Genomic DNA, 24,823 nt, shown 5'->3' with positions numbered 1-24,823 from the left:
CTTTAAATTCGCTAGCCAGCACAAGGCGTGATGGTCGCTGACGACTTTGAATGGCCTGCCATATAGGTAAGGGCGAAATTTCGCTGTAGCCCAAACGATGGCGAGGCATTCCTTTTCGGTTGTAGAATAATTGCCTTCCGCTTTTGACAACGACCGGCTAGCGTAAGCTATCACGTGTTCATGTCCATCTTTTCTCTGGACCAGGACGGCGCCGAGGCCTAGGCTACTGGCGTCAGTGTGGATTTCGGTATCGGCGTTCTCGGCGAAGTGCGCAAGTACGGGCGGCGACTGCATGCGTCGTTTGAGTTCTTGAAATGCCTCGGCCTGCGGCGTTTCCCACTTGAACTCGACGTCACATTTAGTTAGCTGCGTCAGCGGCTCAGCGATGCGTGAAAAGTTCTTGACAAATCGCCTGTAGTAGGCACACATGCCAAGAAAACTACGCACTGCCTTCTTGTCGATGGGCTGTGGGAACTTTGCTATGGCAGCTGTCTTCTGCGGGTCGGGGCGGACTCCAGATTTGCTGATGACGTGGCCTAAAAATAGAAGCTCCTCGTAAGCGAAGCGGCACTTTTCCGGCTTCAGAGTAAGTCCTGATGTCCTGATGGCCTCTAGTACTGTTGCCAGCCGCCTAAGGTGAACGTCGAAATTTTCGGCGAAGACGACGACGTCATCCAAGTATACGAGACAGGTCTGCCACTTCAATCCTGCTAAAACCGTGTCCATCACGCGCTGGAACGTTGCAGGCGCCGAGCACAGTCCGAATGGCATAACCTTGAACTCGTAGAGGCCGTCTGGGGTGATGAAGGCGGTCTTTTCGCGATCTCTTTCGTCGACTTCTATTTGCCAATAGCCAGACTTGAGATCCATGGACGAGAAGTATTTAGCGTTGCAGAGCCGATCCAATGCGTCGTCGATCCGTGGGAGGGGGTATACGTCCTTCTTCGTGATCTTATTCAGACGCCGATAATCGACGCAGAAACGTAGGGTTGCGTCCTTTTTCTTTACCAGAACAACAGGGGATGCCCACGGGCTTTTCGATGGCTGGATGATGTCGTCGCGCAGCATTTCGTCGACTTGTTCTCTTATAGCTTCACGTTCTCGCGCCGAAACTCGGTAAGGGCTCTGACGGAGTGGTCGAGCGCATTCCTCGGTGATTATGCGATGCTTGGCGACTGGTGTTTGTCGAATCCTCGATGACGTCGAAAAGCAGCCTTTGTATCGTCGGAGCAGACTTCTCAGCTGCTGTTGCTTAATCATAGGGAGATTTGGATTAATGTCGTAGTCTGGTTCGGGAACCATGGTCGTCGGGGTAGATGCGGCGGAATCCGATAGGACAAACGCATTACTTGTTTCCAGAATTTCCTCGATGTAGGCGATCGTCGTGCCCTTGTTGATGTGCTTGAACTCCTGGCTGAAGTTTGTCAGCAACACTTCAGTTTTCCCTCCATGCAGTCGAGCGATCCCTCTTGCGACGCAAATTTCACGGTCTAGCAGTAGACGTTGGTCGCCTTCGATGACGCCTTCTACGTCAGCGGGTGTTTCGGCGCTGACCGAAATAACAATGCTGCAGCGGGGCGGGATGCTCACTTGGTCTTCGAGCACACTCAAGGCATGGTGACTACGAGGGCTCTCCGGCGGTATCGCTTTATCTTCCGACAGCGTTACTGACTTCGACTTGAGGTTGATGATTGCGCCGTGTTGGTCCAGGAAGTCCATACCGAGAATGACGTCTCGTGAAAACTGTTGGAGGATAACGAAGGTGGCAGGGTAAGTCCGGTCATGAATGGTTATTCTTGCCGTGCAGATCCCAGTCGGCGTGATGAGGTGTCCTCCAGCGGTGCGAATCTGAGGGCCTTCCCATGCGGTCTTCACTTTCTTCAACTGGGCGGCGATGTGTCCACTCATTACGGAGTAATCGGCCCCTGTGTCGACTAAGACAGTGACTGTGTGGCCGTCGAGAAGCACGTCGAGGTCGGTTGTTCTTTGTCTGGCATTGCAGTTAGGTCTTGGCGTTGGATCACGGCTGCGTCGTGTTGAAATGAAGTTGGAACGTCGCGTCGTCAAGTCGTCTTTCGTCGGTGTAGTTTTGGCTTCCAGACTTCGTCGGGACGGCGGCGTGTCGTCATTAGGTCGTCGAGATGGTTTCTTCGTCGTCCTTGTCGGCGGCGGAGGATCTTCGTCAGTTCGACGAACAGCAACCGCACCTCCATCGGTTGCTGCTTTTAGTTTTCCGGGTATGGGCTCGCTGACCGGCCCCGGGCTGGGCCAGTGTATGGTCGGCGCTGCGGCGACAGGTAGCGGCCTGGTGATGGCGAACGGGACGGCCGTCGAGGGCTCCACTGAGTAGCGGCGAGGTAATCGGCGATGTCACGTGGGCGCTCGCCAAGCTGTGGACGCGGCGCGTTGACGGCGAAACCTCGCAGTCCCATCTCCCGGTACGGACATCGTCGGTAGACGTGACCCGCTTCTCCGCAGTGGTAGCAGAGCGGGCGATGGTCAGGAGCACGCCAGATGTCCGTCTTCCTCGCGTAGGTGCGCTGGGCGACGGGTGGTCGTGCTGGCGGCGGCGGCGGCGGACGACGAAACTGTGGCGTGACAGGGCCCTGGCGCGGTCGCGGAGGGGGTCCTTGACGGCGTGCGACGGCGGCGTAGGTCATCGCTTGCGGCTCACGCTGCGGCGATTCAGGGGCTACTCCAAGTTGTTGTTGGAGCTCCTCACGCACGGCGTCGGCAATCGAAGCCACTTGAGGCTGTGATGATGGGAACAGCTTTTGTAGCTCCTCCCGCACGACAGCTCGGATAGTCTCGCGTAGGTCGTCGGCGGCGAGTGACGGAACTCCGGCGTAGTGGGTAGAGCTTGTACGGCGGTTGAATTGCCGGTTCCGCATTTCGAGTGTCTTCTCGATGCTGCTGGCCTCGCGAAGGAACTCTTCTACGGTCTTCGGTGGGCTTCGTATCATTGCGCCGAAAAGTTCTTCCTTCACACCACGCATGAGAAGGCGGACTTTCTTCTCCTCAGGCATATCCGGGTCGGCATGGCGGAACAGACGTTTCATTTCTTCCGTGAAGATGGCGACGTTCTCGTTAGGTAGCTGCACTCGGGCTTCCAGCATGGCTTCGGCCCTTTCCTTGCGCACGACGCTCGTAAAGGTGCGCAGGAAGCCGGTACGGAAGAGGTCCCATGTCGTCAAGGTCGACTCCCGGTTCTCAAACCACGTTCTGGCGGCATCTTCTAAGGCAAACTATACATGCCGCAGCTTGTCGTCGGAGTCCCAGTTGTTAAAAGTCGCGACTCGTTCGTAAGTCTCCAACCAGGATTCTGGGTCTTCAGTCGCTGCTCCATGGAAGGTCGGTGGGTCCCGAGGTTGTTGTAGGATAACGGGGGACGCTGGGGCAGCCATTGGGGTTGTTTTGACCACGATCTTCTTTGTCGACTCAGGTAGAAGTCCGTGCTCAGGGGGCAGTCTTTGCAGTCTGCGGCTAGCACGCTGGTCTTCGGCGATGTTAGTTTTGTCCTCGGGCTTTGGGCTTGGATCGCGGCTTTGCGGGGGCGTTCGGTACATGAACGCACAAGCACCTCCACCAGATGTCACGTGGGAGTGACGGTGAAGAAAGAAGCAGTACGGTGGAATACAAAAACTAGCTTTTATTGGGCGAACCTGTGCCCACAAAACAGGCTACACTTATAGCACAACGAAAGCGGCGAACACGCTCGGCGATCGTCGAAAATCTGATCAGCGGGTCAAGCGCGTCGGCTTTTATAGATCAGTCGTCGAATGTTCCAGATTAACTGGTGGGACCCGCGTGTCTTCCACAAAGTTCTACACCATTCGTGTCACGCGATGAAATCTGATAACACAAGGTTCGGTGACAACAGACACACGGATAGAAGCGTCGATAACTTTCCAGAAACGTCGGATACATGCAGGCGCGTCCCTCGCTGTGCGATTACAGTTGTTAAGCGGCGAAACGTGGTTGCCTGACAAAGATAAGTACACGCGTCAATATTTAGTAGCACTTTCATGATTTCAATGATTATCGGCATGAAGAACTAGACGCTATTGGCTGGGTTTTGAACATATGTGTTCGCCGTTTCCGTAATAAACCTAGTTGAAAGTTGGCTCTTGTGCTGCACATTTCTCGTGTTTTAGTGTCGCGGTCTTTTTCGTGTCATTACATCAACATTATTTATTTATTTATTTATTCAAAATTCCTTACAGGCCCGAAGAATGGGCATTGGGTAAGGGGGGGAAAATTGACACAGTATAAAGAGCAGCAAACAATTATACAAAATTATACAGTTATACAATGCTTTGTTATTAAAAACACAACGAAGAGTCAAGTTTACACCAAGTACATAATTCTAAATAACAAGAAAAAAAAACATACAAGAAGCAACACAGACAAGTTTTTTTTTTTTTAAAGTAAGAAATGAATGTTTATGTCGTGACGGAATTTTTCTTTGTTAGCTTGATGATGTGTGGTTTTTTGTGGCGCAAGGGCCAGGTTTGGCCAAAGAGCGCCATTTTGTTAGCTTCAGCTACCAGGATATCGGGAAGGTCGTTCCACAAGCGGATGACACGTGGAAGCGCAGATGAGTTAAAAGCGTCTGTTTTGCCGTAGATGCGCGTGAAAGAAAGATGATTATGCAATCTGCGTGAGGTGAAAGGAGAAACTTGAAGAGCTATTGGTGATGGCCTCGGTCCGTGAACGTACTTGTGAAAAAGCAATATAAGTGCTACATCACGACGAGTGGTCAAAGAAGCAATTGATAGATTGTTTTTAATTTGCGTTATACTTTCGCTCCAGTTGTAATTTTGTGAAATAAATCTAGCGGCTCTATTCTGAACTGATTCTAGCATAGTGGTTAAAGAAATGTAATGAGGGGACCATACTGAAGAAGCAAATTCAAGTTTAGGGCGAACAAATGTAAGGTAGGCTAATTTGCGGATATTTGTCGACGTCTTACGGAGGTTCTGGCGTAAATATCCCAAGGATCGGGAGGCATTTCCGCAGATATTGTTTATATGTGTAGTCCAGGAAAGGTTTGTTGTCAGGGTTACGCCTAGGTATTTGTAAGAAGTAACTACAGACACAGGATTGTTATTAATATAGTATGGAAAGCTGGAAAGGAAATGTTTGCGAGTGAAAGACATTATTTTACATTTATCTGGATTAAGCGACATTAGCCAGGTCCTACACCAGCTGCTAATAAGGTCAAGATCATTTTGAATTTTTACGTGGTCATCAGTACTAGTAATTTCTCGGTAAACTATACAATCGTCAGCAAAGATCCGCACATGAGAAGAAATGTTATTCGGTAAGTCGTTAATATATATAAGGAAAAGAAGTGGACCGAGGACACTACCCTGTGGCACACCAGAAGACACGTACGAGAGCGGGGAGGAAAAATTATTAACCACGGTGAACTGCTGCCGATTGGTAAGAAAGTTCCGAATCCAAGATAGCGTTAGTGAATCTAAGGACAACGAAGACAGTTTAGAAATTAGTCGGCAGTGAGCTACGCGATCAAAGGCTTTCGAAAAATCTAAAAACATGCAGTCAGTTTGCAGGTTTTTGTCCAGATTAAAATGTAATTCAGTCGTGAACTCAAATAGTTGCGTGTCGCACGATAAACCCTTTCTAAATCCATGCTGGTTTGTGAAGAAAAAGTTATTATTCTCTAAATGATTGTAAATATGGGAGGTGATTATATGCTCTAGCATCTTACAGCAGATAGAAGTAAGTGAAATGGGTCTGTAGTTTAGTGGTGAATTTCTATTGCCAGATTTAAAGATGGGAATGACCTTCGCGATTTTCCAGTCTTGGGGAAGCATTCCTGTCGATAGCGATTGTCGGAATATATGAGATAATATTTTACTCGAGACTGATATCGTGTTTTTTAGTATTTTTGAGTTTATGTCGTCAATGCCTGCTGATGTGGACACTTTCAGATTATTTATAATGGATGCGATGCCGTCGACAGTAATGTCGATGGGCTGTAAGAAAGGGTAGTCAAGATCAGCTACCTCAGGCACGTTTGAGTCGTCTTCTATGGTGTATACTGATGAAAAGAATGAATTGAACGCGTTTGGACAGTCATAATCTGGAATGGGAATGTGGTCGTTATCATGCAAAATGATGTTTCCGTCCTGTCGCTCCGGACACACTGATTCCCAAAATTTTTTTGTGTTAGTTGTGAGCAGGGATGGCAAATCGTGCGAAAAGTACTTATCTCGGGCAGCGCGTACTCTGGAGCAGTAGCTTTTCAAGAAGTCGGTGTATTTTTTCCAAGATATTGGAGTGGACGCGCGTTTTGCGGACGCGTACAATCGTTTCTTTTTATTTCTCAGTTGGTTAAGTGACTTAGTGAACCATGGATTGCGTTTATCATTTGTTATTTTAATTAACGGAACATGTTGACTAACCAGTGTTATTAGCTTGTTTTTGAACAAATCCCAGTTATCTTGAACTGTTCGGTTACTGAAACGAGGAAGTAATACACTAACAAGAAATGTTTCAAGTTCAGCGTTAATAACACTGTAGTTTCCTCTGTTATAGTCACGAATTATCTTAGTTGTGGTACCAGAAAATTGGGACGGTACTTTGAGGTTTAATTGCATTAATTTATGGTCACTGAAACCATCTAAATATGTTATTTTTTCAACAGTATTAGGGACCGTTGTCAATACTAGATCTAGTATATTGGAATCACGAGTGGGTTGACTTACGATCTGTGACAGGTTGAAATCTAATGTTAAGGCAATGAAGTCTGTGGAAAGGCGGCAGGTCGATGACAACTGCTTCCAGTTTATGGAGGGAAGATTAAAGTCGCCGAAAAGAAAAATACTTTCAGCCGGACAAGCCCTAATGGCGTGAGTTATGCTGTTTCGCAGGTCGCTAACAAACAACACACTTGAGTCAGGAGGACGATAACAGCAACCTAACAATAACTTTTCAAAACGAGTCATGCACGCAACCCAGACAATTTCTAGGTTAGTGTCGGAATCAATTAAATAAGATGTTACCGTCTTCCTAACGCCTATAAGTACGCCTCCACCTCGTTTATTAGTGCGATCGCATCGGTAAATATTATACGTGGTATGTATGGGACTTATTTCATTGTCTGAAATGTCAGGATGCAGCCATGTTTCCGTGAAGATGATAATGTCAGAACCTGTATCGTCTATGAAAGAACAGACTTGACCGAGCTTGCGCACCAGGCTTCGAATATTAGTAAATGATATTGATAGTGACGGTATGATCCGAGGTCCTGATGCCTGATGGCAGTGATGGGTTCGAGTGCTATGCTTTAGCTATCTGCTCAGCTGTACTACTGTGCTAGTGACGCCGTCGTACACGTAGGTTGTGTCATCTATGCGCATTCTGTCGACGCTGAGCTTGAAGTATTTTTTTTTGCCTTCGCGAATTCGATCAGTTTCCTTCTTGCTTCTCGTGTAGCTGGGGAGAAGTCTTCTCGTATCGAAAATCCGGAGCCCTTAAGTTTTCGTGCAGCTGACAAGATGCGTTCTTTATCCTTATAAAATGTCAATTTTGCTATGATCGGTCTCGTTTTGTTATCGGCGTGCTTGCCTAATCTATGCACCCTCTCGAAGTGCGTGCTTGATAGGCTTAAGTCAAGTTTTTCGGCACAGAAATCGACAATTTTCTGCTCCGACGCAGCCCAGTCCTCTTTTTCGTTGTCCGCTATGTTAAAGAAGAGCAGGTTTGAGCGTCGCATTCTATTCTCAGTGTCATCGCACCGTGAAGAAATTGTGGCCAATCGATCAGACACACCGCGAAGGATATCAGCGCCTGCTGTTGTAACAGCCGAATTTCCGGATGCGGGAGTATCGACCAGCGCGGCGATCTTGGCGTTCAGCAGCTTGATTTCCCCTTCAGCGGCCTCCTGTTTTTGTTTCGAAATTTTTAGTTCAGCGAGTAGTGTTACCTGCTCGTTTTCTAGCTTTTGAAACTTGCTTATAACTGCCGTATTACTGGCTTTGACACTAGTTAGTTCAGAAAGCAAGTGTGAGTGCGCTTCTTCTAATTTCCTAATAGCCTCTAGTGCAGCAGCAAAAGCTTCTTCTTGAGCCTTAGTCATTGGTCCAGGATTAGTTTCAACGTCTCCCGACAGCATCAGTGTTATAGCAGACAAGGCATAGCATATTTCACACGCAAGAGCCAAGAACTGTTTGAACACATCATTAAGGTCTCGTGGGCACGACACCACCAACAAGCAATAATTACTGGATTTGACGCAAGCAGCACCTTTCAGGTAACTAACCTGAAAAGGCAACGGACATAAGCCTGCCATTCTGGAAGTGGTGTCGTGCCCAAGTGAGGCGGCTGCCAGCTGACGTTTATGAAGGCAGCCGGTTGCGTCCACCGTAGTCGTGCTGGATCCATGTTGCCAGATGAGCTGGCTGGTTGTGTCCAAACTTGGCGTTCTGCGCAACCATGGCGGCCGTGCTGTAAGCGGATCCTCTGCAGCAACATGGCATGAACCAAGCAGTCCGGAAAACACGACCCAGGTGAGCGTCATCTGAAAAGGCAACGGACATAAGCCTGCCATTCTGGAAGTGGTGTCGTGCCCAAGTGAGGCGGCTGCCAGCTGACGTTTATGAAGGCAGCCGGTTGCGTCCACCGTAGTCGTGCTGGATCCATGTTGCCAGATGAGCTGGCTGGTTGTGTCCAAACTTGGCGTTCTGCGCAACCATGGCGGCCGTGCTGTAAGCGGATCCTCTGCAGCAACATGGCATGAACCAAGCAGTCCGGAAAACACGACCCAGGTGAGCGTCATCTGAAAAGGCAACGGACATAAGCCTGCCATTCTGGAAGTGGTGTCGTGCCCCTCATTAACTTGCTCAAGTATCAGTATTACTACAATTAGTAATGGTATTGCTGAACTATCCAGAAGTTGCAGAATTCCCCTTCCAACGTTTCGTAAACGCTACTATAGGTTATGCGATGTATTTATCATGCCTAAATCGGAATTTACAAGTGCCAAACAGCTGTAATCACCTTGCGCAAGCCATGTAGTTATTAAGTGCGCTAAACGTAGAGCGCACATCTGTTTATTGCGCCGCAGGAAATATTCAACTTGTCAGCATCTATTCACAGCTTTATTAGGCGAAAACTTGTTCATATTTTTTTTGGCGGAAATTCCTCGCGGTCTAGTTGAGCCATGCTCGAAGGCAAAGTGTTGGCGCCAAAGTACGGAGCTATGAAGTAAGCGCACAATCATCTCTGCTTCTTCCTATAGTTCTATGTGCATCTGTCTCCGCACCTTTTGTGTAATAGCCTTTTCTTCAATATTCTCCGTCGAGTCTCTGAAAGGAAACCCTATCTGCAGATATTTACCAGAACAGTAAGCTGGGAGCGAGTTGGTGACATTGCGTTGCGCAAGACGGCGTTTAAGAACGAGACAGATAAATAACGCTAAACGAATGAATGAATGAGTGAATGAACTACATGACGTGAACGTGCCTGCGATGTGCCGCCCATAGTGCGGCACTTCACAGGATGGCATCTATCGCCTCGACATGCTCCATTCCTCGCTACGTGACCGTTGTCTATCGGTCAGCTGCTGCTCCCAGGAGGTTCTGATGACATCGGGAAATTGGGTCTATCTGGCAATGCCCTAGCGGGAATGCCCTCTCGTTCCGTCACGTTATTGTTGAAATAACTGTGTATTTTTAATCGAGTGTGTGGACGTGTTCTTCCCTCGACACGTCTTTTGGGCGATGTTTTACGCAATACAGGTGTCATTTTTATAAAATCGGCTGTTCTACCTGGTTTGTACCGCGTTTTACATTAGCCGCGTCTCCGAAGACGGATTTTTTTTTCAGCGGCTTCGATGTGCCACACTGTAGCACATTTGCACGACTTGCAAGAATGGGGCTAATGTATCTCTCGTTTTTTTTTTCTCGTGGGAAGGCATGGGACTGAACATCGTTTAACGCCACTAGGAAATTTCTCCTCTTTTCTTGTGGGTAAAGCGGGAAGGGGGGGGGGGGGAACACAGGGCGGGCGATGTCTACGTGTACTCATTTCCTTCTTTCTTTCTAAATAGGCAAGCAGTCACTGAAACTGAACGTATAGCTTCTCGAAACTGAAGTGGTATGACTGGCACAATGAATAATGTTTCACAATGCCCACACGTGTGGCTTCGCTCTGTACTATCGGCGTCAAATGAAAGTTGAACAGCAGAGCGCGTGGCCCAAGCATAAGTGAAGATATAGTGCGCGCCGCCCAGTCATCACCATTGACAAGCGCGCACATCCGATTTGGCCGCACTGCGTGATCCCCCTCTTGAGAGATAATTTCGCTTCTGTCCTGGTTCTTACATTTGAAAGGGAGGAAATAAAAAATAAAAACGAAGCTAAAATATTGCAGTTTACGGCGAGTCTGGTCGCACAGATCGCCGAAGCCACGAGCGCTGTCAGCGCAAATAGCGGTGCGCGTGGTGCAGTTTGCAACGTCATCGCCCGCACCGTGCACCCTCATCGCAAGGTAGATTCGCCCGCGCGCTGCGGGCGATGACGTTGCAAACTGCACCACGCGCACCGCTATTTGCTCTGACAGCACTTGTGGCTTCGGCGACCTGTGCGACCAGACTCGCCGTAAACTGCAATATTTTAGCTTCGTTTTTATTTTTTATTTCCTCCCTTTCAAATGTAAGAACCAGGACAGAAGCGAAATTATCTCTCTAGAGGGGGATCACGCAGTGCGGCCAAATCGGATGTGCGCGCTTATCAATGACTGGACGGCGCGCACGATTCTTCACTTACGCTTGGGCCACGCGCTGCGCTGTTCAACTTTCATTTGACGCTGATAGTACACTCTAAAAACAGTTGCACCGTTTGGGGTTTATATCTGCCACACAACAATAGTCGTCACCTGTCATGGTTGCGTTTCCTTTCTTGAAAACGCCGCGCTCGTTACTTTCCTGTCGAGAATGCTCCGTCATGCAGATAACACGCATCCCGTTCGCGACTTCGAAGTGCGGGGATCGTAGCGTTAAAGAAAGGAAACGCGGGCAAGACAGATCATGATTATCGTTGTGTGGCAAACATGCACCCGAAGGGTGCAACTGTTCTGAGGACGTAGGCTGCGAAGCGTCAACTAATGTGCCACGTGTCATCGCTCGCACGCGATGAGATCGTGTGGCAGTGTTTTGAGAACAAGTGATTGTCGACGGCGACAGTGAAGCACCGGTGTAACTTCGCCGTTGTTGGTGGGGCTCTTGATAAGCGAATTTTAGGTGGCGACATATGCTGCTATACATGTGTTATCAATATCGCAGTTATGCGTTATCGCGTGTTCACTGATAGATGTCGCTATGACGTTGGCAGTAAGAGCGCATTGTCGTTTGCGGCAGCTAGTCGCATTCCGCTGCTGTAGCGGGGATACGGTGATACCTGCTCGCGTATGCGCGAGTCGCGATAAACCGTGGTTTCTTTTCATGCTTCGTCGACGCCCGGCTTTCCCTCCCAGGACGCGAACGGTAAGCGGATAGCCTTATTTCACTCTCGTCCTCTCTCTCCCGTCTCAACGGATCTCGGAACTTGTGAGATGAGGTCTAACCTAGGCGGTGTGTTAAGCTTGCTCTGTCTGTGCCTGGACACGCAATCGAACTCGTCGTACGGAATTAACCCACGAAACCCTATGGCGTAGGCAGGCTCCTCCGGCCTTGTGCGCAGTGCTTTACCTACAGAACCAAACATGCAAGCGCGGTCCACTGTAAACAAACACTGATCTTTTTATCGCGTGTACCGCGGGGCTGAGCTGAGCTTCGCTGCTCGGCGGGCGCAGGTGCCCTCGTCTACTTGCGCCTCCCCCCCCCCCCTTCTCTCTCTCTCTCTCTCTCTCTCGGGAACGCGGTTTCGACATGCTTCCTTCTCTCTTCGTGGATGTATTCGGTTACTCGTGCGCACGTGACAAGAAGCGGCGTAATGTAATACCTGTGTCAGACGGGCACATTTGGAAGGCCTTCCAGCCGACGGCCTTCGAAACGCCATAATACCCCTGACACACGGGAAAAACTAAAGTCCTTTCCAGTAAACCCCTTTTGCTACTCTGAAGTACCCTTTGCGGAAAGGAGTTGCGCCGATGACACACGGCACCGCACTGAACTTCTTTAGGTAGTCCCTCAGATGAACGCCGCAAGAAAAATAGCGGCTGGCTGTTAAAGCCACAAGAGAGAAAACATTCTTAACAAGCTGCGTATTTAATTACACTTAGCTACTGTAGAACCTAAAAATATATTTTTTTCATTGTTGATGGCTAATAATGCTTATAGTCGTTTATTTTATTCGCGTTTTTGCGTTGTTAGCAGCCATTTAACTTGGTCTAGCAACTATGTGCAGCCGGTGTTTTGCTGTGCGTGCTGTTTATTCTGGTGGTGCCCGCGTTTCTGTCGTCCTTTTTCACGTCTTTGTCGTCCCTTCCTTTGTGGGCGCAGGCGTAACGCGTTTTATTCAATATGTTATTCCAACAACTGTGGTTTCTTCTGGGTATTTCCTGCGGGCGCTCATTGTGCAGTCTCCATCTCGTGACGTGAACACACCACATGCGCGCAGCAAACAACGACGACACTGCCGGAATTCAACATGGCGGCACTAGCGACGTTATGCAAGCGTTTGAGAGTATAGCTAGAGGAAATCTTCCCTATTCGACAAATTATATTGCCGCTAACAATTAAAACATTTTCGCAAGGCAAAAAAAAAAATACCTATGGGCACCGTAGTTGTGTGGCAGGTTTCCTTCTATTGACGAGTTGTGCACGCTGTGTGCGAGAGTAACTCCTTTTCCGCTCGAAAAGTAGTTGCGCGATCTCCTTTTCCGAAAAGGAACTTTGCCGTAAAGGAGATACTCCTTTGTCGTAACTGCACTTGAACGCCTTTCCGGTAGATGTCCCCTTACCTAAAGGACTTTAGAGTGCCCGTGTGTCAGGATCGACTCAAAGGAGTTGTCGCGCTGCTACACGGCACTTTTGAGAGGCCGTTGAGTTGTTCCGGCGTTTCTCGCCAAATTGTGTGCCGCTGCGGATCTTTATTTTCGTTTTCATGTCACGAAAAGTTAAACAACATTAAGACCGCTTAAAAGCACTATAATTTATTTTATGTTTGTTTATACATTAAAAAAAATTATTTATACGTTGCCATACATATATGTTTAGTTTTTAAGTTGTTGAGTAGCGAAACTGCGGCAACGTTTGCGTCGCTGCACGTCGCTGTTGGCGAGAGTATGTGCAGTTCGCACATATCAAGTGGGAAAAATAATTTATTGAATAATTAATAACACTCGTATATAGTATTTTTAGAGCATTTTGGTTTGATTTGTTATTTTTAACCGTGTGTACGAGCACACTGTGAACGAGAGGGCATGTTCGCGCTGTTTCCGTTTCCGTTGCTCAAAGGCCATCGAGATTTCGATAGAGTTGTAAGGTGCTCCGTTGACTCGATAGACTATTGACTCGGCGGTCTTCGAAACCGCCCGTGTAGCAGCTCGAACTTGACCTTTGAGTCAACTGACTATCGGTTGGAAGGCCTTCCAAACGCCCGTGTGACACGGGTATTAGTGTTCCTTGCGCTCGATCCTCTTGCTTTCTTTATTACTTTTATTATCGTACACCGCTCACGGCTGGTCGACCCCGGTTAATACACGTAGGTGCAGTGACTGCTGACGAAGGGCTGAAAAGAATACCAAGGTTACTTGATCCCGCCCAGGGGCCGTGCGTTCGCTTAACTGCGTGTTTTATTTGCCTCGGAACTCCTTGTCGCTGCCTCGGCAACTCTATGCGCCACCGTTATATTGCCGGGCCGAGCCAGTTTGCGCAACCTGCTCACTAAACAACGGAGAATGGAATGAATAGTGGGGAAATCATGGACCGAGCCTCTGTTTCTGTCGCCGAAAGTTGACAGCGTTCTTTCTCACCAGTTTAAAAGAGGCACTTTTCAGCAATACCTGAAAACCCACGACTGCCGTGAAAAGCCGCTTGGTTAGAGCCTTAAAAGGCGCAGAAATCCACAGGCAGGTGGCGACGCCGCCTTCAGGTTGTCACACCAGCTCGTCGTGAGGTCATTGATTTCGACGGTGTCTGCTCGAGGCCAAGTTACGTTTTCCTTTTTGGCGGCAACGATAGAATGGAATATTGTATTTATTTTTCTATATGTCGTAATAAATACGTTCTAGGAACCTCTGCAAAGTTTCTTGTCGATTATGTTAAGGTTGCCTCAGAGCTGTGTTGTTATCTTGCTTGAAGTATGACAATCTAGTCAAATCTGTATAAACTACAAATCAGGCAAAAAATAATACTCCGCATTATAGGAAATATTACAGTGCACATACCGAGGCTCTGGATAGTAAATTTAATGTTCCCAAAGTTAATGACATGTATAATAGACTTGCGTAAACATTCTACTGAACATAAACGTAATTGCACGGAACTTGAAGTCATAACACACATAGTACAACACGCCCTCACGTGTCCCAAGACAACCAGTGAGCTTGGAAGGTTCCACGCTTAAAGGGCCCCTGAAACGGTTCGGACAAATTTTGTAGATGCGTAGGGTACAGCTTAAGTAGAACATTCGCACCACAATTTAAGTGAAGCGTTACGTATTAATGGAGCTACAAGCGATTAGAAGTTACCTTCCTCCCCAGCCATGCTTTTCCTCCTCAACTCGTTCGCCGAGCGAGCGGGGCTAAGCTCCGCCTTTACTGGTCCTGCGTCACGATGCGACGTCACATCATCCACTTCCGGTTGTTTGGAGCCCGCCCCCGCCCGCGCGAAACCTCTCCGCTAGCCGTTTGGCCGTCGACCCCAAGCGAGAGCTATCGAAGCAGCGTGCGTTGCGAGCATTCTGTCATAGCTCCGAACGTGTCTGGTATTCCGGTAACCACAGGCAAGCTGGTCATTTCGGCGAATGACTGGAGGCATAAACTGAAGCTCATGAAGGAACTTTGGCGTAGACGTACGTGAGCGGCCTGATCGGTCTGCACGGTCCAGACACTTGTTGGCGCTGCGCTTAACCGGCCAAACAAAGCGCTAATATTGCTCTAACCAAGTGTTAAACATTTTAAACATTGATAAAAACAACGTGTTGATGATTACACTCCTGCGAGAAATACGCACCAGCAGTGTTGTGGAATAAGAGACGGAACACTTTGAACTTAAGGAAAAACGACAGACGTCCTTTCGCTTCGAGCGCATCAAGAAGACTGCTTTATTTTTCACTAGAAGGTATGGGAAATGGGAGAGAGTAGTGAGAAGGAGAAAGTCACAAAACACCATGCCACACAAACATTCTTGCACCACGTACGTGCGAAAAGCCATCGCCACAGGCCGGGCTGGCAGCGTCATGAGCCTCCGGGACATGAACGCCTGAGTGCAGAGGGGCTGTGCGGGGGCCCAAGGACCCGCGTGTCCGCAACTCCCCTGTGTGCAATAGAGTTATCACCACCATCTCCACACTTGGAACGCACCACCGAAGCACCGCACCGCCGGTTCGTTTGTATACGTCGCGCCCGCCAGTAAGGCACGTAGTTCGAGGGGTATCAAGTGTCCGGCGCCTCTGAGAAGAAGTTCTCCTTGCCACTTCGTCGGTGGCCCGCAGCGCGGGGTTTAGCAACTGTCTGGCGCCGCTGGGGCGGGGGACCCTGGCTCCAGAATGGAGGATATACAACAACCTCCCCCGGATGAGCGAACTATTATTGAGCTCATTGCTCTACAATCTCCAAGGGATACAGCAGCTGTATCGGTCGCTTCACCTCAGTTCCCCCACTTAATACCAGTTTGCAGGACCGCACCCTGCCGTCTCTACCCTTAAATGTTTCCTTAATTCTGGCGGTCTTCCACATGTGGCGTTTCAAGCGGTCTTCCCTCAGGAGCACCAATGCGCCTTTCTTCAGATCACTCGATGTCGTTGGTCGGCACATATGTGCCGATCTGAGCTCCAATAAGTACTCTTTCCGCCACCGTCTCCAGAAACTGTCGGCCATGGCAGTCCGGTACTTCCAGCGTCGTGAGAGATGCATGCCACCGCCAGGAATTTCGTCCGGCAGCAGGTGTGGAGGAAGGGTCGTCAACCTTCTTCCGACAAGGAAATGAGCCGGTGACAGTGGTTCTGGCTCTTGAGCATCATCATATATGAAAGTCAAAGGGCGTGAGTTGATCACGGCCTCCACCTCATAAAGAACGGTGGTCAGTTCTTCGAAACTCAAGCTGCTCCGACCTAACACCTTTCGCAATGCTACTTTCACAGATCGCACCATCCGCTCCCAGAATCCACCCCACCAAGCTGCCCGTTCAACAATAAACTTCCATCTGATCTGGTTTCCGGCGAAGTATGACTGCAATTCCTCGACTTGCAACAGCCTGAACATTGCTTTTAGATCCCTGGCTGCACGCTTGAATGTGAGCGCGTTGTCCGAATACACCGTCGAGCAAATTCCACGGCGTGCCACAAAGCGTTTAAAGGCCAAGAGGAAGGCTGTAGCCGACAGGTCGCTGACGAGCTCAAGGTGGACGGCACGTGTCACAGCACAGGTGAAAATAGCGATGTAGCATTTTTTGCTGTCGCGTGACTGTTGACAAATCAAGGGCCCTGCAAAATCGATGCCAACGATGTCGAACGGGTTTCCCTTTGTCACTCTGTCAGCTGGAAGTGGTGCTACTGGCTCCGTAGCGGGAGGGCAACTTTGCTTGTGACAGACGAGGCACTGCTTGATAATTTTCTTTACGGCCTGACGTCCTCGAATAATCCAATACGATTCTCGCAGCTGTGCTAGAGTGTCCCGTACGCCCGCGTGCAGCATTCTCAAATGTTCCTTCCGTATGAGCAGTGACGTGAGGGGGTGCTTGCCAGGGAGAACGATGGGATGCTTAGTCTCTTCGTTGTTATCACTGAATTGCAAGCGTCCACCAACTCGCATGAGGCCCTCTTTGTCGAAGTACGTGTTGAAAGGCAAAACAGGAGAGCTCTTGTGCAGCGGTCTTTGATTCTTCAGGTTTGAAATGTCGTCGCTGAACGCATCTTCTTGAGCTTTAGCCAACCAGTATCTTTCGGCGCTGATTACTTCCTCAGCTCGTAATGGGCCGGTCGTCCTTCCGTCTTTGTTGTGGCAGTTGTCGACAAAGCGGCGGACCCACGCGGTTACTCGCACGACTCTGCTGAATGAACTATAATTCTCAACATTGAAAATTGCCATGGATGACGATGATACTATGGGCATCACCGTCACCTTTCGCTCTTCCATTTGGCACTCCCCAACCTTCGAGCTCGGCTCACTTATCGTTGGCCAACAGGTGTCATCCTCCTGAAGCCAACGGGGTCCTTTCCACCACAGTTCGCTTTCCCGCAGGGCCAATGGGAGAATGCCGCGGGTGATTAGGTCAGCGGGGTTGTCTGAACCTGGGCAGTGTCTCCAATCCCTGGGATCTGTCAGCGCCTGCAACTCTGAGACTCGATTTGCCACGAAGGGCTTCCATCTGGCAGCGTTTCCCTTGATCCAGTACATAGCTACTCTAGAGTCAGTCCAGAGGATGGTAGCAACGTTCTTCAGATCCAAGGCCTTGGCAACGTAGTGGCATAGTCGCGCGCCAATAAGGGCTCCCATCAGCTCCAATCGGGGTAGCGAGAGGCGTTTCAAAGGGGCCACTCTTGATTTAGCCATGACCAAGCTGACATTTGTTAGTCCGAACGGAGACTTGGTCACGATATATGCGACAGCACCATAGGCCTTCGGGCTTGCGTCACAGAAAACATGCACCACTTTCTCCGTAAGATCGTTTCTAAAGTCTGCCGCTAGCAGTCTTGGAATAGACACTCCTTCAATGCATGGAAGCTCCCTACACCAGCAGTCCCACTCTGGTTGCAATGTTTCGGGCAAGGGATCGTCCCAACCAATTCCCAACTCCCACAACTTCTGGAACATTACCTTTACGCATAATGTTGTGGGAGCAATAAATCCAAAAGGGTCGAAAATTCTTGCCGAGACCTGCAGCACAAATCTCTTGTTGTCAGCTCTTGCGGAGAGGAAGTCGATGAGTGAAGTTAGGTTGTATTCAAAGTGGTCAGTCTGAGCATTCCAACCCACTCCCAATACCTTTGTAGCTGCAGCATGTCCAGCATCACCGTTCCTTCTCTCCACATTGCTATTCTCTAAGAAGTTGACGAGATCGCGGTCGTTCGACATCCACTTGTGTAGCCGCATCCCTGCTTGAGACAATATATCTTTGGATTCCTGGCACAAGACTTTACCCTTGTCAAGGCTGTCAACCCCAGTTACAAGGTCGTCCACGTAAAGATGCTTGCGCAGAATACCTGCAGTTTCAGCATACCGTTCCGGCAGGCCTTCAAGATGATGTTGCAACGTTGCAGCCAAGAGAAATGGGCTCGACGTGACACCGAACGGCACGCGAGTCATGCGATAGGTCACCACAGCTGGAAGCTCTTCCCCTTTCTTTGGCGTCATAGCGTACCAGAGAAACTGCACAGCGTTCCGATCGCCCTCTGATAGTGATATTTGGAGAAAGGCCTTTTCAATATCCGCAACGATGGCAATGTTGTAAGTGCGGAAATTGATCAGCAGATCAATGAGCTCTGGGTTTAGGTTTGGGCCACTTTCCAAAACATTGTTCAGTGAGAGGCGATTTTTGGCACTTGATGATGCATCGAATACTACCCTCAGTTTTGTCGTCTGGCTTTCGCGACGAACAACTGCCTGATGTGGCATATAGTACACCGGAGCTTCCGACGTGCCGTAATCCTTGCTGGCTGGCTCTGCATAACCCTTTTCTATGTAGTCTCTTGTGCAGGCGTCGTATTCCCTAATCAACGAATCTCCTTCCAAGAGGCGCTTTGTCTGTGCTTTAAGACGCCTTGCTGCGCACTCGTAGTTGTCGCCAAGCTCGTAAACCATCGAATTCCAAGGGAACGACACCTTATAGCGGCCATTCTCAAAGTTGACGGTTTCTTTATAGTGCTGAAGAACTGCGTCCTCGTGACGAACTGGCTCATGTTCCTTGATACCGATGTGCTCGAGCTCCCAGAAAGACTTTAGCTGTGTTGATATTTCCTTGTAAATTTGTTCACTCACTCCTATCCGCATCACGCCAGCAGCCGAGGAGCAGACTCCTGTTGACTTCCTTGTGCCGACCTGGCCCTGGACTGTCCATCCTAATACAGTCTCCACTGCCATCAATTTGGAGCTGAGACGCTTAGTGGATCCCGTCACAATTTCCCAGTAATGATCAGCGCCAATCAAAAGGTCAATATTTTCACTTTCGCCGCCCTGCGAGGCGTCTGCGACTTGGAAGTGAAATTTTGAAAGTTCCAGTAGAACAGAATTTGACGGAGCAGCCATGATATCTGCACAGATGCAAGGAACCTCCAGCGCTTCCACTCGCACCCCTTTTCCGTCGTACTGGCTTCTGAGCCACAGCTCCACTCGACGCGTTTTTGTGCGTTGTTAGATATGGAGCTGTTTCCTGCGATTACTTCGAGTTCCCCAAACCACTTCGAGTCGCAGCACAGCTAATTGAGGAATGCCGAAGCAGGAAAGCACATTCCAGAGGAGCGGCCGAGCAAACAAGTTTAAGGCAACAAGTTCACCTGCCAACAAGTTCGTGCGCCGCCGGGATTAGCAGGTGGGCCTCCGACAATGGAGCATGAGCAGCCCTCCCCTTATCCTCGTTAGAAGTGCATTGCAGTCTGCGAGGCAAGACCGCAGTGAGCCGCCAGGTGTGACACCGCGACACGGGCGCCTACCATTGGCTGAAAGTGGCGTCATCGGCGCGGACTCTCCCATTGGTCAAACATGACGTGACTTACAGTGCTCGAAGGGTTTATAAGAAGCCTTCCAGAGAGACCTGAGCATTCTGGGACATTCCCTGTTTCCCTGATTCACCTCTCTCGAACTTCTTGCCGCGGGCCGCAGCGTCCGAGTTGCTGCCGGCCCGTAATGACTGTACGAATGTTACTTGTCGCTCACCTCCCTGTACATAATGTAGAATAAATCCTCCCAAGTTTTGGGTTTCCATCCCGAAGTCCCGTCCCTCAACCCCTACATCTGGTGGCAGCGGTGGGATCGCCTCCGAATGCATCAGCTGGTGGCAGCGCTACGGATCAACCTTCGTCGAGAAAGATCATAAGGAACCGGGAAGAACGAAGAAGAGAGAGCCTTCGTCGAAAGAGGTCCGAGGAAACTGGGAGTAGCGAAGAAGGAGCGAGCCTTCGACCCAGGGAGTCCGGAGGAAGCGGGAACAGCGGACAAATGAACCGGATGGCAGAGTGCTGCAACCGTAAGTGAGCGCGTGGTTTTTTTCCTTTTGATTCGCCAGACTCAAAGGTTGTGTGTTCAATTTTGATAGTTCTGGGAATCGGGAGTTCGTTGCATTGTGTGTTTGCAGAAATTAATTAAGGAAAACAGTTCTAACCACCTGTCGGGGCAGCTGCCATGGATCTTAGAAGGTTGACGAGGTTAGACTTATTGTTGGTGTGCGACGATTTGGGAGTTGAGGCGGACGAACGGATGAAAACGCCAGCTATCATAAAGGCAATTGAAGATAGTGGCAATGATGAGAAAAGCATTGAGCTTGCTTGGGAGGTGGTACAGGAGCCACGGGAGCGAGAGCGTCGTGTACGTTTGCGACAGCGTCGTGAACTTAGGAGTGAGCGTCAGCGTGAAGAACGCGAGAATGAACGGAAGCATGAGCTTCAAGAACTTACTCTTAGGTGTGAGCGTCACGGACGTGAGAATGAACGCGAACGTGAGCGAGAGGAAAAGTTTGAGAGAGAGAAGGCAGCACTGATCAAAGAGATACAGCATTGTGATCAGTTATTGGCACAGAGACAACAGCTGTCTGAGAATTCTGTAGGAACTGCAGAGCGAAAGAATGAGCAAGTGTCTAGCGGATTTTCGCCAGAAGCCGACGAAAAGAGTAGTGCCTGTGAGATTAGCTGCAGAGTCATAAGTGAAGGGAAAGGGCTAGCTGCTAACGATGCCTTAGTGGCAACAGAGGCCGTTAAAGGCCGCAAGGAGAGCGACGAGGTGCTGTGCCAACAGATGACTGTAGAGGCAGCTAGGCCAGCTGCGAACAAATTGGCACAGTTACCGCATGTGTGCGTCGCTGGTAATGTTAGCGAAGTTGCTACAGAAGAAAAGGGTACTGCTGACCCGACAGAAGCGAGCACCCATGTAGAGCCAGATCTGCGTGCACAAGTGAAGTGCGAGCTGGACGATGCAGTTGAGAATAGCTCTCGGGGTGGCGAGCTCCGTAGCTCACGAGAGAACAACTGCATTGTTCAGGGATCGGTGCGGCTCTCCGCCAGTCTAGATAGCCTAGATAGGGATGATTCAGTTGTTAATCATTCGGACTGTGCGCGTGAGACAGCAATCGATACCGACGGGCTGTGTGCCGATGCACAGCGTGAGCTGGGCAATGTAGTAGAGGGCAGTTCGCAAGAGTGCGAGTTGTCTAACTCGAGTAAAGCCTGCTGCATTGTTCCAGAGTCGGTTGAGCTGTCCGCCAGTCGAGGCAGAGAGAATGTTGATTTAAGTGAGAATCACTCAGACTGTGCGGGTAAGAGACCGATCCGGGCCGACGAAATGTGTACCGGCCAGCACGAGGCACGAGGCGACATGAAAGCGAGTGCAAAGAGAAAGCGCCGTAAAAAGAAGCGCGGTAAAGACCGAAAGTCGGTAAATAATGTAGTGCCGCCAAAGATGGCGAGAAACCCAAAAGGGCATGGCCAACGCCACCTAGACTAAGAAGGCCTGTGCACTCCTCCGTGACGTCACCAAACTCAGCCCGTACGCAGCCCTTCGCCATCGTTTAGCAGATGACTTGGCGGCCGCTTTCGCTACGCATAGCTTTCTTTCTGACGTGAAAGAAACTTAGAAGTAGCTTTAATGAACATAAAAGAAGTCAATACGGTGGCCATGGGGGCTAAAGCCATACACTTCATGTTTTAAGGAGCATTGCGCGATAAGCTTGCGTTTTGTTTTGACCATATATTTCGCACATATATTTGTAGTATGTGCTGTCGTGTTTTTTTTTTCTTTCTTTTGTTGCTGGTGTGGAGAACATTACAGCTGGTGGTTGTCGTCAAATGCTACGTACGTCACGCATACCTTGAAGACACCTTACAGTTTTGTAATTTTTTGTCCTGTGTCAGGCCACTGAACAGTTGAGTTTACAGGGCGGAATATGCGTCATGATTTGCTGTTTCTCGTTGCCCGGGGGCGCACCAATTTACGAAACATAAATATTGCAGCTAGGAGGATTTTGTTATCACTATTTTTCAAATGTATACGCTACACACATCTTCAAGCAGAGTGATACCAACGGGCAAATATATTCAGAATAAGAAAGACATTTTATTGCCGGACTGAATGATTGTATACATCTCAGCTTGTATATACAAACAAAACATAAGCACACACAAATACAAATGCATATATACAGATACACAAATACAAAGACATCATTTCAGAGTAAGTAACTTTCTCTTTGTTCCAACTGATTTCTTTTTGTTTAGTTCTTCATTTCTGAGAGCAGCATAGTTTTTAAGCAGGATGTTTATAGCTGGAAGCAAAACATTTTTCATTATGGAATCTGGAGTATGGCCAACTCCACAGGCACCAAATTCTTCGCTATCGCTCAACAAATACATAAGCACACTAAGTAGTATCGCTCGCTGGTTTGTTTCAGCATGAAACAGGGGCTCATGCTCTTTACTAGTGACACAGTCAAAAACAATCTTCGCGCAGAGGACTGCGTGAATCACAGCTGGCTGTGGGAACTTCAGTCCACCTCGATTGATGCTCTCAATCAGCACATAGTCACTTTCTTCTAGCCCTCGTTCCGTGACTGTCAATAAATCGCGGCAATCATCGCATGGTTTGCGCTTAAGAGCTACGTGTGCACAGTAGCCGGCAATGTAGACCAGCGCTGCCATGTCCTGCCGGGGCTTGTTTAATTCAGTGCTGGTCAAGCGGATGTCATACTTCTTGACTGTCTCCTCAGCATTAGGCTCAGTTTCATCCTGATTGGATGATTCAGGCATGTCTGACAGAATCAATGTGTTTTGCAGGCGGATCTTTCCCTCAGCCTCGAATACTTGTGTTATGGATACGTTATAATGCGAACCACATAGCCGCCTATACCTCCCAAAGCGAGCCTCAAGTGAGTCGGTTTGGAATTTGCCGAGGAGTACGTATCTAAAGCCAAGTTCCTCCAAACAATACCTAGACACCTCGATCAGGGCATATGTAGTTAGCCGTAAAGCAGTGTGGGTCTCTCTTGTCAGAGCGCCTACTTGCACGCACCTGTCCTTCCAGGCATCAAGCCAGCTAACAAACTTGTCCAGGTACTGCAGCTGCTCGCTGGTGATGTTGCGCACTGGCTGTTGCCAGACATCCTTCAGCCTGCAGCCTTTCTGAGGAGTTTTCACATTCACGATGCTCCACCATTTTACAATTAAATCAATGAAATTTGCTGTCCCATCAGCAAGGACCAAATGTAATGTTTCCCCTTGAATTCTTAAAGCAGAAGACACAAAGGTGCTAAAAATCTTGAGAGCGAGCTTAACATTTTGGCGCTCTAGGTTGCTTGGGTTCAGTGCCTTGTATGTGAGCCCATGAGCAACTTTCACGACGCTATTTTGTTCAGCTTCATGCAGTTTTCGTAACGTAGTGAATGATGCACCCTCTAACCTTTTGTTCCGCTCGTCATAAGAGTCAAAATGAGGGTAATAGAGGCACTTGTCAGAGTTTTTCTGGTTCAGCCAGTTATTTCGAATGCATTTCAGTAAATGTACTGTGTCGACAATATGAAATAAAGGTTTCTGCGGATTTGCCGGATGAGGATACACAATTTCGAGGTTGTTGCCTCCTGCAAACAGTGACATTACCTTCCTGTTAATTGAATTATTATCTGTTATTACAGCCACGACGTGAAGGTTAGCATCTTCAAGACAGATTATTACTTTTTTGAGGACCTTATGTAGTTCTTCCGCTGTGATTTTCGACACTGGTAAGATATGTGCTACATCTTTGAACGATGACAGTAAACTCTGAACCATAAAAACATGGGCTGTTTTAGCTGGTTCAGTGCTGTTAACAGAAGCTCCTGTTAATCTGCCTGCCTTATATTCAAAGAATTGTTGCAAGTGTATTTCATCAAGCATTAACGTGACATTTTTTTCATGCTGCTTCAATAGGCTGGCCCGTCTTGCCATGTACCTTAGGAACCCTTTTTCATTTTGTTCCTTCAAAGGACTCACATCATGAGCGGCACATACACGTTTGATTGTCGAAGTGTGAGGCAATACTATATTACCACTGCTTCGCAAAAAGTTATACCCATGGGGTGAAATAGTGTAAAATACACTTGACAGAACTAATAGTTCAGCGGAATACCTCTTGCTCCTTTTCATCAGAAGCTGGCACTGTTCTCTGAGAAACATTATTGCTTCCACTCTGTCATCATCCAGCAGGTCTCCACTGGAAATGTCATTGAGGAGAGAAACCACAAGCTTTAGCACACCATTCACTTTGTCACACTGTCCAGGTTCACTTCTACGACAATACTCTTCCACGCTGTCCAGGAGGTGCACCAACACACGGAGGTCGTGAATTTCTTCTGGAATTGTAAGCCGTTCGTCGGAAGTGAGGCGCGCACCTTCCAAAAACACGCGCACTGACATATCTGATGATATGACCACAGAAGAGAGAAGCTTTGGGGCTTCCATTGCTGCCTCGATGTGAGCAAAGATCACGTGGTTTTCAGAATTCACAGGTGACCAAT

General features: G+C 48.8%; 1 protein-coding gene across 11 annotated transcripts in view; it reads left to right on the top strand.

The window, feature by feature from the left end:
* LOC139054842 (uncharacterized) overlaps positions 1–24,823 on the top strand; it is a 138,405-nt gene that overhangs the window by 50,879 nt on the left and 62,703 nt on the right. For 2 of the 11 annotated variants that reach the window (XM_070532492.1, XM_070532494.1), the window contains exon 1: positions 11,369–11,512. The exons of 4 other annotated variants lie outside the window; for them this stretch is intronic. In XM_070532492.1, coding sequence (XP_070388593.1) covers positions 11,471–11,512 — 42 coding nt within the window. In that variant the 5' untranslated portion in view covers positions 11,369–11,470. Of the gene's footprint in view, positions 1–7,513; positions 8,796–11,368; positions 11,513–24,823 lie in introns of those variants that run through there. 5 more of the 11 variants (XR_011511552.1, XM_070532496.1, XM_070532491.1 and 2 more) reach the window with 5 other exon arrangements.

The sequence above is a fragment of the Dermacentor albipictus genome, chromosome 1 (genome assembly GCF_038994185.2).
Source record: "Dermacentor albipictus isolate Rhodes 1998 colony chromosome 1, USDA_Dalb.pri_finalv2, whole genome shotgun sequence".
Classification (NCBI taxonomy): domain Eukaryota; kingdom Metazoa; phylum Arthropoda; class Arachnida; order Ixodida; family Ixodidae; genus Dermacentor; species Dermacentor albipictus.
The sequence above is the reverse complement of the archived record's forward strand: the minus strand, read 5'-3'. Positions and strand labels throughout refer to the sequence as shown.